At 40.1% G+C, this 14369-nt stretch overlaps 1 protein-coding gene across 1 annotated transcript; it reads left to right on the top strand.

The window, feature by feature from the left end:
* Window positions 1-203: 203 nt before the first annotated feature.
* Window positions 204-9277, top strand: LOC139710550 (proteasome subunit alpha type-7-like). Its single transcript, XM_071622484.1, has 6 exons — window positions 204-352; window positions 3672-3798; window positions 4883-5007; window positions 6751-6873; window positions 7799-7981; window positions 8895-9277. The coding sequence occupies exons 1-6, from the start codon at window positions 251-253 to the stop codon at window positions 9000-9002; spliced, it is 768 nt and encodes a 255-aa protein (XP_071478585.1). The 5' UTR covers window positions 204-250; the 3' UTR covers window positions 9003-9277.
* The last annotated feature ends 5092 nt before the right edge of the window (window positions 9278-14369 follow it).

The following is a 14369-nucleotide window of genomic DNA, read 5'->3' on the forward strand; positions in this document are numbered from 1 at the left end:
TACATTAATTGGTGTTACACATCCAGACACGCATGGCATACTCGTAATGGAAATTAGATCTAGCTAATTAATAATCATCGATCAGTGAACAATAAATTGATCTCTTCCCTTTCATCAGTGATTTTTATGGTCCTTAGAGACAGAACGCATCGAGAGAGGGCGCCTTTGATAGAAATTGCAAGTCAGCGTGTGTAGTGTGCCAATGAATAAAATCTGAAGACTGTCTGAAGGCTACATTTTACTCCCAAAAATGAGTTCCAGGTACGACAGAGCCATCACTGTTTTCTCTCCAGATGGGCATTTATTCCAAGTTGAATATGCACAAGAAGCAGTTAAAAAAGGCTCAACTGCGGTGAGTAACGCGTGTTCAAGTCCACTGAAACCTTTCCATGTTCGCAAGCCGTGGTGAAGATAACGTAGTCCCATGCGAGTAAAGTCTTGTAGGGTTTATGAGTTTGCAATTTACAACTCAACAACTGTCTAACTTTTTAGTTTTACTCTGTGAATCAGTCTGAAGTCTCTCTGAGGCTCTGAATTTGATGATATGTAAATAAAATAGTCTTAAATACCTTAATGATATTGGTATCTGAGCAAATAGCGGAAGGGAGGCCAACTGTGATACATTCTTCTTCTTCTTCTTCTTGTCAGTAGTCTGCTTCCTTCAACCTTGAAGATTCTTGCAGAACTTGGTGATAGTGTGTGTCATAGGGGTAAGGTGCATGTGCCAATAATTTACAGGGCGCAAGTAAAAACTGCCTCGATTCTAGCTGTTGGCAGTGTTGCTGCCTTCCGTCAGCAGGAGACGAAAGGCGTTAACTGAAGAGGCCGTCACAACATCGTCAGGGAGGGCATTCCAGGATCTAACAGTTCTATGAAAGAACAAGTTTTGGTGCTGTTGTGTCCGGGATTGAGGGATGTGGTCCTGGTAGCCTTGGGTGTTCACACCTCTGGATGGTTTGGTGGATTTGGTGATGAAAGCCTCACAGTTGAATGGTACAAGCTGGGTGTGGATCTTGTAGAACATCACAAGACGCAGATGTTCACGTCTCTGTTGTAGTGATGTCCATCCCAGCTCCTGCAGCATTGATGATACACTTGATGTATTCCGATATCGGTTTAGAGTGTATCTGGCTGCCCTCTGCTGGATCATCTCAATCTTGCTGATATTCCTTGCAGTTGATGGATCCCACACGGAGGAGGCATATTCATGCACATTTCATGCACTTCTCGCGCTTCAGCCAATTCCGCGAGGACACTGCCTGTACTGTACTGTATAGAGTAACTGAGCTGCGGCAATAAGCGGCCGTGCAGCCGTTCGCAGCAGGTATAACATACACGGTAATATGCCGCTAAACACAGCATTGCACTGTTACATGCACACTACATATATACTAACACACTAGCAATCAACAAAAACCAACCGATAAAATGGGCATGATCTCTGACGAAAGTGAAATTTTCTCACCTAAATGACAACATATCGCTTCCAAAATAAAATTTTTGGTACTTCTTAACATAACAATTAAGAAATAATGGTCCAAGAAACTTGATTTTTTACTGTATTTTGTCGTTTTCCTAATGCTCATGGATTTTGAAAACATATCCTCACATAAAATAGAACTTTTGCGAGCCAATGTGGGCCGCCATTTTTGTTCGGAAAGTGGATGTTACCATCGAACAAATTGGGAAAAACACGAGAAAGACATCAACAACACCACCAGAATTGCGATCTTGTTTGCAGCCAATGCATGTGCGCCCGCTATTTTCACGTGTTTTCGCAATGGGAATTGGCGCTTACGCAATGTTCGCGAGACATGTGAAGGCGTTCAGCTAAAGATCGCGGAGCACGCGCGTATTGCATAGGGATTGTACATCGTGCCGCAAGCAGAAATACTACGTCGCATACCGCCCTTATCGGCGAAAATTGTGCCGGGTTTTGCCCTGGTAAATCATGAAAACTGCATTGGTCAATGGTAAATTTCTTTTTTGAAAACAATTGCGTTAATGAATAATCTTGTCTATGATATATGAAATGGTTGAAAATAATTTGCCTGATTTGTTTACAAGTTGGAAAAACCCTTAACAATGCTTAAACTGCCGCAAACGGGATATTTTACTCTAACTATTAGAGTGTAATTAACAAAAATCTTTTTATTTTGACTTTACATACAATTGAAAAGCAGAACGTTTCCCCAAAGCATGACTATGCTGTTGAATGTTGTCTCAGAGTAATGTGGCACATGGGGTTTACACTATGAGAAAAGTAGTCAACACCACGAGAAAAATGAAGTTTGACGAACAAATTAATACCTGCCCACCCACAAATCCATTGCCAGCTATGGTAAGTTTTGCCTTTTGGCACATAGGTTAAGAGCACCAGTATTCGGTCAGCTACCGGTTTTCGGTCACTTATCACTAGTTACCAGCCAGTAAGTTCAACTGTCACAACACACGCAAATCACATCAATTCACATACTTACACACTCATTCACAACAGGAAACACCCTTAGCATTAGCCCCCTCCAAAAATCCATCCAAAGTCCCAAATTTTACCGTCAAAAGTGCAGAATCGGCGCTACTTTCTTAAAGCGTGCGTGGATGAGGCCCAGTTTTAAGAGTATGGGTCACCGAAAAAGTGCTAAAAATCGAGAAATAGGCCGTTCTCTCACGGGATTTTTTGCTTATCGCAAGCTTGGAGTGTGATGGTATCCTCAAAAACGCAAAAGAAAAACAAAATTTCAGTACGTGCCGATACAGTGTCTCAATGTACAAGGGTTGAATGCAAGTGTCGAGTCCCCAGTATTCGGTCACCAACGGGCACCGCAACGTCCCCGATGCAATTTTGCGCCAACAAGGTAGCGCGCGCGCATTTTTCAGCTGCCTTGAACACGCATTGACTTTGAACACGCATATCGCGTGACTGAATACTGGTTGCAGTTACCGTATACTGGGGAATTTTCAAGGTGATATATTTTGCGATTTTGTGAAATTCTGTGCGATATTTCACAAAATGAAAATTGAGATTAAAGAAATTTGATATATTTCACTTACATTGCTGTAGATATGATGTATTGTATGTATTATTTTAGTTTGAAAAATATTACAAAAAAGCTTAAGTGACCGAATACTGGGGATGTTACCCTATAGATCCTACACCAGCTCTATTACCAGTACAGAAAAACCAATGCTGGAGTGATGCGACTGGATTTCATTATGACAAAAAGGATGTCAATCCACCTTGTTATAGCTATATAGCTCACTGTGCAACGCTTGAGCAGAATTTCTGGCAAGTCATATGTGGGCAAAGTAATGGACATGCGCGCGAGTGCCAAATATCACCATACCAGTGGTGTTGATTAGACTAGTATCATGACCTGGAAATAATTTCAAAATGGGATGGCTTGGGTCTGTAGAGCTATAAATCTTGCAGTATCACATATCAATGAAAATATTACTTGAAATCATACAGCTTAGCCAATAAAGCCTACATCTCCATGAACATTTACTCAAGGTGCACAAATATTAACGGTTTCTTATTTTGTGGGTTAAATGTGGCCAGAGAAATGCACTGTATGTGAGACACTAAGCTTATGAGTCATTCCCATCATCTCCTCCCCCTTCTCCCTTCCTTGCGTTATTCACTCTGAACATTTTTCTTCTGATGATTTCAGGTTGGTGTGCGAGGAAATGACCTGGTTGTCCTCGGCGTGGAGAAGAAGTCTGTAGCCAAGCTTCAAGAGGAGAGGACGGTTAGGAAGATCTGTGTCCTTGATGACCATGTCTGTATGGCCTTTGCAGGTAAATTATGTGTACCTTTGCAGGAGTATACAAAATGTAATTGCATGGAAATGAGTTGCAGCAAAAGTTACAAGTTCACATTATTCAAGTTTTGTTGTATTTTCCAATGATGTACAGAATTAGGATGCGTTCAAGCGCTCTAAAGCGAACCAAAGGGAACTGAACCAAAGCTTACCGTACCGAACTGTGCCAGTTTTGGAGGGTTCAAGTGCTCTGTCGAGAAAGCATACCTCACGAGTTGTTTTTATAAAAGGTCAGGCATTTTTGTAGCAAGAATGTCATCCACCTAGCGCTTGAACAACTTACAGCTGTCCCGAACAAAGAAAATGATGTCTTTCCATTGTGACGTATGCGCATGATACGCGCATGCTTTACAACGAACTTTTGGTACGCTTTGGTACGCTTTTGGAGCACATCGGGAAGTGGTCCACTTTTGGCTCGGTACAGTATTGTACGGTACACTTTAGGAGCGTTCGGGCACTCCTCTGGCGCGGGTACGGTACGGTACAGTTCGCTTTAGGAGAGCGCTCGAACGCACCCTTAGATGCTTGATCTACTAATTCAAAGAGTGCTGAAAATTATGCAGTGAGACATGAACCCATCACCAACTGCTTGCAGGAGGGCAGGGGCACAACCAAAAGACTAAATTGCATGTTGGAAATGCAAGGAGAAAATGATATTTTAAGAAGAATGCATTTGCCCTTGACTGTTTTCAGAAGATAACATCAAAGAATGTTAGAGGTAATAGCCTTCATGTTGAAGCCTTTCAGTGCCACATAATAGAATATGGAACGTTATGTAATACACACTGTTGTTGAGGTACAATTTCAGTTGACTACATGTATCTTTGATGAAATGCCTCTCTTTTTCTTTTCTTTTTCTTTTTTTTTTTTGCCATTGCACAAATTGAATGAGTGATTGATTGATAGATTTATCTTTATTTTAGTCATTAATTCTTCTAACAGCTATAAAGCGTTGTGGGACTCATGTAAATGTGTAAAGAACCATGGTAGTAAAGGCAAACGTATCCCACTTTCATTGATCACACCATGTTCTGACTGAATTCTGATTCTTTACCCTGTAGGTTTAACAGCCGATGCTCGAATCCTGATCAACAGGGCTCGCATCGAATGTCAGAGTCATAAACTAACCGTGGAGGACCCTGTCACAGTAGAGTACATCACAAGATTTATGGCCCAACTTAAACAGGTAAGACACGCACACAATATGTGTTTCACATACCAAGTAGTCATAAAGAGCTCTCATTGTCCCCGCCGAACGAGTTCGAGCAGGGGACTATGAAACGGGCTCCGTACGTGTGTGTGTCCGTGTGTCCGTCCGTCTGTCCGTCCGTCCGTCCGTGTGTCCGTGTGTCCGTGTGTGCGTCCGTGTGTGATCAAAATCTTCAATTTGCTACTTCTCTGTCATTTATGAGCCAATTTTGATTCTGTTTGCTTTATATGATGGCACTACATTGGAGCTTTGAAACTTCCACACAGAATTTCAGTCGTGACCTTTGACCTTGACCTTTGACCTATATTGTACATTTTGCTACAAAATGCTACTCCTTCGCCATTTCTAACCCGATTTCGATTCCGTTTGCTTTATATGATGGCACTAGGTGAGGGCTTCAAAACTTCTACACAGAATTTTGACCTTTGACTTCTTTGACCTTTGACCTTGATTTTTGACCTATATTGTACATTTTGCTACAAAATGCTACTCCTTCGCCATTTCTAACCCGATTTCGATTCCGTTTGCTTTATGTGATGGCACTAGGTGAGGGCTTCAAAACTTCTACACAAAATTTTGACCTTTGCCTTCTTTGACCTTTGACCTTGATTTTTGACCTATATTGTACATTTTGCTACAAAATGCTACTCCTTCGCCATTTCTAACCCGATTTCGATTCCGTTTGCTTTATGTGATGGTACTAGGTGAGGGCTTCAAAACTTCTACACAAAATTTTGACCTTTGCCTTCTTTGACCTTTGACCTTGATTTTTGACCTATATTGTACATTTTGCTACAAAATGCTACTCCTTCGCCATTTCTAACCCGATTTCGATTCCGTTTGCTTTATGTGATGGCACTAGGTGAGGGCTTCAAAACTTCTACACAGAATTTTGACCTTTGTCTTCTTTGACCTTTGACCTTGATTTTTGACCTGTATTGTACATTGGCTACAAAATGCTACTCCTTCGCCATTTCTAACCCGATTTCGATTCCGTTTGCTTTATGTGATGGCACTAGGTGAGGGCTTCAAAACTTTACACAGAATTTTGACCTTTGACCTTGATTTTTCACCTGTATTGTACATTGGCTATAAAATGCTACTCCTTCGCCATTTCTAACCTGATTTCGATTCCGTTTCCTTTATGTGATGGCACTAGGTGAGGGCTTCAAAACTTTTACACAGAATTTTGACCTTTGACCTTGATTTTTTACCTATATTGCACATTTTGCTACAAAATGCTACTTCCGGCGGGGACATATATTACGCACCGCGTAATTTCTACTTTTCCTTGTTTTTATTGTTCTGCCTAGTCTATGGTCCAGTGAAACCTCTTTCATTGATATGATCTAGAATAATGAGCAATTTGTTTGCATTTCTTTTAGATGTATTCTTACTGCATGTGTATCTCAAAACAGAATTTAAGACATACACTTGTACAAAGTGTATTCATTATACTGTATAGTTGATTAAACTGTACACATTTAGAGTATTATACCTGTATGAACTTGCTACATTGATACACATGTTTATGTGCTTTGTTATTGTTTTTTAATGTTTTTGACAGTTATGTTAAAATGTATTTGTCTCAGTTTGTGAGCTCCGTGGCGGGCCAGTCACGGCATCTGTTAGTGATTTTATATTGTACCTGTAAAGGGATTGAACTCCTGGTAGAATTGCACAACTGGACAATTTTTCTTTTCCTCTCCCTCATTTCAGCGTTACACACAGAGCAACGGTCGTCGGCCATTTGGTCTCTCCACCTTGATTGTGGGGTTTGACTATGATGGCTCACCGAGGCTGTACCAGACAGATCCTGCTGGCACCTACCATTCGTGGAAGGTAATGGGTTGACCCATTTGCCCCTTAACCTGGTTTATGTCATTCCTGTATCATGCAACCATGTATTTCAGCTTCCATGATTATGCAATCAGTTTCTCTAAATTTATTTAAAACTGTAAGATTTATAGCTGCATTCAGTGAAAGAGGCTAACACAGGCTGGGCTAACGTTACACAAAACCTTGTGATGCTAAAAGTGTTGATCAAATACCTGAATGATGTTGAAGGAGCTGATCGGACTTACAGACCTCATGATATTGAGGGCTACATTGTTTTCATGCTATTCATGGTTTTAAGTATCAATCACAATCTTGTAAGTGAAATTCAGTGCCAGTCACATGTACACAGGGATGTGTCTCCACAAATGCATGTTTTACACTTGCAATTGTGTTGATGAATTAATAAAAGATGCATTCAGAGAAATGAAAAAACAACAACAACTGTTGACCTATCCCATTGTAATGTACCAAAAATCATGTCTGTTTTTCTTTCTGAAGTGTATACTTAATGTTTTTATACTGCACAGGGATTTTACCATTACATGTCCTCAATCATAAATCCCCCTCATTGCCTTATCAGGGGTCGCACTTAACTTTTTTTTAAACTAGCCAGGCGGACTACTTAGAATCAATTTTGACACTGAAGCAATATTTTGGCTAGCCAGACGGACTAGTTACTTCAGAATTTTATGATTTTTAGCTAGTCCGACATGATTTTGGGTGGCCAATGGCCAGCGGACCATCGCCAATTTCGAACCCTGCTTATGATAGAGGTGTGCAACAAAGGTGTATCATAAGTTATATTTTTACTAGGAGTCTGCGATGTCAGTTCCAGTCTACACCTCAAAATTCACAGGAGGTAAAGTTGTTGGTTTGTAGCTGCCATGACACGTCCAAAAAGTATTCGTTATGTTCTTTTTGTTGTCAGGCCAATGCCATCGGACGCAGTGCTAAAACAGTTCGGGAGTTCCTTGAGAAGCATTACTCGGATGAGATTGTCCAATCTGAGAGAGAGACAGTCAAGCTGGCGGTTCGAGCCCTGCTGGAGGTGGTCCAGTCTGGAGCAAAGAACATCGAGCTGGCCGTCATGAGGAGAGGCGAGCCTCTCAAGGTCAGTTATCAGGGTTGTATGATGAAAAGGGTAGTCACAAAATAAAAAAGCATTAGTACAGTAAAACTTGTCCATAGGAGCCACTCAAGGGGGATGAAAAAAGTGGGTGTGGTAGACAGGTGGCCGCTATAGACAGGGTCGTTAACATGGCTTTTCTCTTGGGGGAAATTGTGTTGAGTGGTCGCATTGTATGGCAGGTGGCCACTATAGACGGTGGTCGCTATAGACGGGTTTGACTGTACTGTGTCATAAATCATTCATGAGGTCATGTCATCAGAAACAGTATTAACAAATGTGCATGAGATAAAATAACTTGGTCCTTGCTTTAGTTTGAAGGTGTTATGATGGACATGTGGTTGGATGGTGGTTGTAATTATACATCTAACATCTTGTCCATGGCAAATCATATGAGTCATAATACACAGAGTTGAGTAGTGATAGAATGGCAGTGCAAAGGATGAAGTAGAAGGTGGTTGTTTGAATCGTCGTGAAGCAAGACGACTGCGCTGCAATTATTGCCTCATACACAGATGTAACTGTGAAGTAATTCAAGTATCATGGCATAACATCTTGCTACAGACGCTGTAGTTACAGTACCTCCTAATGATTGGTGTGGTGTATTATGCATTAAATCCCAACAACAACAACAACAACAACAACAACAAAAAGTAGCCAGCTATAAAGTACTGAAGTGATGATGTCACAGTCTTTTGTTCCAAACATGGTTAGCAACCGTTGTATTCACAGATGTATGGGTTACGTGAAGTTGTGTAGAATTGGATTCCATGGCAATGGATGGCTATGACATCACGCTTCAGTATTCTATGATGTAGGCCTATTTGTAATCATCCATAGATGGTATACTTCAAGCAATTACCTTTCATACTCTGTCTACCGTAATTTTCTTCCCCAGATGTACGAAGTCTCAGAAGTTGAGAAGTACGTAGCGGAGATCGAGAAGGAGAAAGAGGAAGAGGCAGAAAAGAAGAAGCAGAAGAAAGGCAGCGGTTCATCCTCATAGGACCAGCTAGGCCAGTGTTGTATCATTTCTCCTGTCACTTCATTGTATGCATGTAGCTTGTACATTGGTTAGGAATTGTAATTATTTACAGAAGATCCCTCACCTTTTTTAAGCAGATGGGTATCTCACATGAAATTCACTCGTAGAGAGCTTCTTATACATGTTTCCATTCCTGCCTGCTGATGTTGATGTCATGTCAGTCATTTGACATTCTTACCGTACAAAGAGAGTGAAGAAAAGGATGAACATCCATCTAGTTTTGTTGATTGATGAATGTACAGTATAGGCATTGATTATTAAAGATCCACATGATTTGTGTATAGACACAAATGTCACAGTAGAAGTTGTGATGTTGCATCTCACAAACTTTATACTGTATGGTTTTGAATTGTGTTTTGTCCACCTTGCTGGCATCTCATTTGTTTGTTTGTTTGTTTTTTCTCTCTCTTTGCTGTATTACCTACCAGAGGCCTACAGTAAACTCCAAGGAAGTCGAGACCTAAAATGTAGAATAATCGCAAAGTTGACGAAAATAAAAAGTCCCAACTTACGTGCAAAGGCTTTTGTGTGTTATTTCTCTCTACACGCAGAAGTCGAATATTGCTTAATTAAGTGGACACATTTTCTTCAGTACCCTCAAGATCAACTGATGCAGAGTTGACTGTATGTCATAATTTGTATATGAAATCCATAGAATGCCCTAAAATGTAAAACAAGACTAATTTCAACTTATCAACTTGTCTGTGGCATATGTGCTAGAATGGCATTTTGCATTTTTCAGGTTATGATATTTGAATTGACGAAAGGTCATCCAAACTTACACACACAGGCAGCCAAGCTGGTGATGGTCAGCAGTCAAGATTACCTTTATAGCCCTCGTCCAGTGTGAGATCACTATTCATTATTTGGCTGTACTACTATCTGAACCCACTGCTAGTAGGTGTGCTGGGCCGCTGGGCCCCTGTCAGCCCAAGCGGTATAGCTCTTCTCATTCCTCGTGATTCGCAGGTTGTCAAATACTAGTGCGTCAGGTGGTCAAATGATAGCTCTTGTAGATGTGCGCATGGCTGCCTGATACTGGTCATTAAGAAGGTTTTGGCAGCTTGTATGTGTTATGTTGTAAGATTGCCTGCACGTGGAGTGCTTACTGTCTCATTCGACCATTGCTTCAGTGTCATCCCCTCCCTACCTCTTTCTTACATTGTCCTCTAGTAGAACCATTGTAGAGAGAAATGTTTGCTGAATAAGGCACAGTGCACTCACATGATATTCCCCCATCATGAAGACAAAGAATGCAGGTTTCTGTAGATGCATTTGAAGAGATGATACATTGTTCATTTTCTCTGCAGTCTAGTGAGATCATGTGATCATGTGTTCTATTCTATTTGGTCGATTGAGGTGATCCCAGTACAATAGGCAAGATGAAGGAGAAAAACTAGTAACATAAGTTGTCTACTATGTACCATTTTGTCCTCCACGACTTTGCTTCTAATTGGCCCAGAAATAAGATAATGGGTATGGATATGACACATATTCTTGATTGTTCTATTACTTTCTATACTTCTACACGTATTACAGCAAAGGGATAATGTATCATATCTTATGTGCGGTATAAAAATTGTCATTACATCATTACTATGAGCATTTATCTTTTTTTTCAACAAGTGCAGTTACATCTTTCTTACATCGACTTGTGTACATGACTCCAAGCACATACATAGCAGCTCCTATGTACTCTCCTGGCAGGCAGATGTTTATGTTGGACCTTTGCTGCTAAGTTCTGAATTAACGTCTCATTTCCAACATTTTTCATGAGAATAGGCTTCTGTGAGATATCAAAATATTCACGCAACGGAGATCCTACCTCGATATTGAGTTTGCTTGCAGGCAGTACAGTACAAGTGTAATCACAATTTCGAATTCTAAGATACGATTCACTTTTAGTTTAATAATAAGAACATATTTAAAAAAATATGAAAACTTACTTGTCCCCGTTTTGAACACGGCAGTGGCACTGTTAGTGGAAAATCGTAACTCATCTCCGAGAATCTGGGTGCCGAGGTTTTCTTGCTGTTTGGGGGCGAGCTGGTTGAGCTCCACTATTTTGTGACAGGTCTGATGGTGGTGTGAGGTTGGTGTGACTGTGCAAGATGGGCCGTGTTTGTGTGCATCTCCATACAATTGTACATATACAATCCTACAGGGGTACAGCTTTCCCTTTCCTGCAGATGGGATACTGTATACGCTATAATTTTCGCGTACATAAATTTTCGCGAATTGCCGCTGTCACACATTCTCGCGAGTGGTTAAATTCACGATTGGGGAACCAGAGAAAATATGAAGTGGCAAAGAAAGTGTGAATTTTCAACTTACTAGCAAATAAGAATGATACTAGTCTAGTTGTACACTGCATGAAAAATACTTTACCAAACTCTGCAAACTAGTAAGTTAGAATTCAACATTTTTGAAGTGGTTAAGTCCATCGCGCTAGATTTCTGACGAGTGGTCCCCTTGCGATAATGGATTGGCTCTCTACAGTATTCGTAAGTAGACGTGGACGTGCTATATGTACGTAAACAAGCTTAGCCAGCATGGTCTGTTCGGTAAGTCATGACATGGTATACTAGTACTGAAATGTTCGTATCATCAAGGCAAGGGATTCATTTTAGAAGGTAATATTTTCATGTGTTGTTAATTTCGCGAATAGCTCCAGACTCGCGAAATTCGCGAAAATAAAACCCCTGCGAAATATATAGCGTATACAGTATACATTGTATTTACCAAGCCATGTTTTCACCTTGTACAATTGCCACATACAGTGGACTCCCGCTTTAACGAAGTGCTCGGGTTTGGTAGTTTTCTTTCGTTACATCAAAATTTCGTTATAACCGAACAAACAAACAATAAAGAACATAGAGCTCATAATGTTGGAGCCTAAATTTTGACTTCGTTGTAACCGGAATTTTGTTATAGCCGTGTTCGTTATAATGGAGTCCACTGTATCTTCCCTTTTCTGCCAGGTCTCCACGACAAAGAGGAAATGGAACTGCACATGGGCATGTGTGATGTTTGGAAGCGTGCCTCATCCCATGTGCCAGTGTATATTAATCACATTTACTGTGTCCAGAAATTTGTGCATGACTTGCTTGTAACAATGAGAACTCAATGGAACTTTCAATCTCAGCCAAGAGGTTTCTCTGCCGTGGACATGATCACTTCAATATGTCTGCGATAATTTCTATAATATAATTTTGTAATTAATTAATAATACTTATAATTATTGTTTTGTCTGCGATTTCGTGTAAACTTTAAAAAAAAAAAAAGAAGAAGAGAGAGTTAAATTCAATGTTGCAGTAATGGGTGCTGCATTCAAACTGTACTTGTGTCTCTTAATCAACAAATTTTCTGTGACATTCTGTGGCAAGGCCAATAAAAAAGTGATTCATTTCTTTCCAAGACCAGTAATTGATACTCCTGAAAATTTGTATCACTGTGTCATGATGAGTACATTCTACAGTGTATTGGAACAAGGAAGTTATGTACAGTTGTATTATACCATGCAAGCTGTACCAGCTCAAAATTCTGGGAATGAGTGATGGAAATTCGGCCTGGTATGTTCTGGCCATATTTTTACACTTTTTTTTTTTTCTCATAATAAGGCTATGTATGTTTTGCAGTGGCCTACATGTATGCTTCACAATCAGGAACACACACACACACACACACACGAACAACACTACACATAAATACGCTACACATGGTAATACATGTACATGTATATACAATACCTGCCATTTATTGTGTACACTGTACAATTTATGTCATGATTTCACTCTTCTAAAAAATGCTGGGCACATATGAATGTAAAATATTCCAGCCTTCACAAGTACCATAGCTGAATCATGTTTGTAATAGGACCCTTGCAGTAACTGTCCCTCTGACATATTAGAACATTCATGTTACTTGTATAGCCAGTATCCCTCTACTAAATCTTGGATCTTTCATAAAGAGCTACAATGTATTTCCTTCTGGATCAGAAGTACCGGTAGTTGGTGAAAAGGTAGCTCCGTCATATCACACTGATCAAATACAGCACTATTAACTTTAATAGTGTACCAGGAATTAAAAAAAAAAAAAAATGTAATGCAAACTGTGAGTTCCTTCCTGCTTCAAAGGTGCCCTGAGGACCTGTGCCAATGCACTTATGTTTCTTTCATGGTGTCTATTGCAGGACGGAAAGCATTCAAACACTGAAATGAGGTCAATTCCAAGAAGCAGTCAGGGAGATGCTCATGTATGGTATTACATGCATCTCATTAGGTGCAAATACATGTAGCACCCAAATCAAGGTGGTTTACAAATTCTCTTGTCAATGGAGAAGTAGTTCATCTTTAACCCTTCAGAGACTAGGTCCTGAGTATACTCCAGCAGATGTCTATGGGAAATGTATGTTACATGAGAATCGGCTCACCCTCAATGGGTTAAGGGAGTGCCCAAGTAACAGAAACTTGGCAGGTCAAGCTGATTGGGACCATGGAATTTTCTCATTTTATTCAGGGATAATAACAGAAGCATGTAAAAGGAATGGGACCTGCAAAATTACCATGTTATAACAGGAATCTCACCTAGATATACCGGTACGGTACAATGTATTGAAGTCTCACTGTATTTCAAAGCATTTTCTTGCACACTGGTGTTCAAATCATACCATACTGACAGAATCAAAGAGATTATCCTGTTCTTCCATAAACATGATTACCTTCTACAAGCATTTCAAATATTAACCATTTATTAACTAGAGGTTTCTTGCACTCTCAACCTCTTTTCATAGAAAGAAACAGTTAATTTTGCACTATTACTGGAAATTAAAATGGAAAATATGGTGAGACAGGGATGATATCAACTACATGGACAAGCACATTTCCACACACCCCCATCCCATGCATGCACAAGCATACACATAAATATACAACAGTGGCAACAGTGGTTTACAGACCCTAGAGTGGGTACAGTCATGAGCAATGCAAGTGCTAAAGGCTCAATACATGGTTCTACACACATATTCTGGCACAAAGGCACTCTTCCTCACAATGAGATTTGGCCAGTCTACACATAATGCCATTCCATAACATTCTAATAGACTGGTTTGCTAAAACATGCAAATGGTATGTACGCCATCAGAACTAAGGTTGGTCCTTACAACCTGAAACCTTGCACAAGGCTTGTTCTAAAAAACGAAAAGAACAAATATTTGCATTACAGGCTGTGATTACTTCCTCAATCCTATTGGATGGAGTTGTTACATTGGCATAATTGACCTTAACTGACCCACAGCACATCAGTCAATCGCATAAAAGAATTGACAAA

This window comes from Diadema antillarum, unplaced genomic scaffold (assembly GCF_040938485.1).
Source record: "Diadema antillarum isolate AM-2024a unplaced genomic scaffold, OU_Dant_1.0 seq00001539_RagTag, whole genome shotgun sequence".
Classification (NCBI taxonomy): Eukaryota; Metazoa; Echinodermata; class Echinoidea; order Diadematoida; family Diadematidae; genus Diadema; species Diadema antillarum.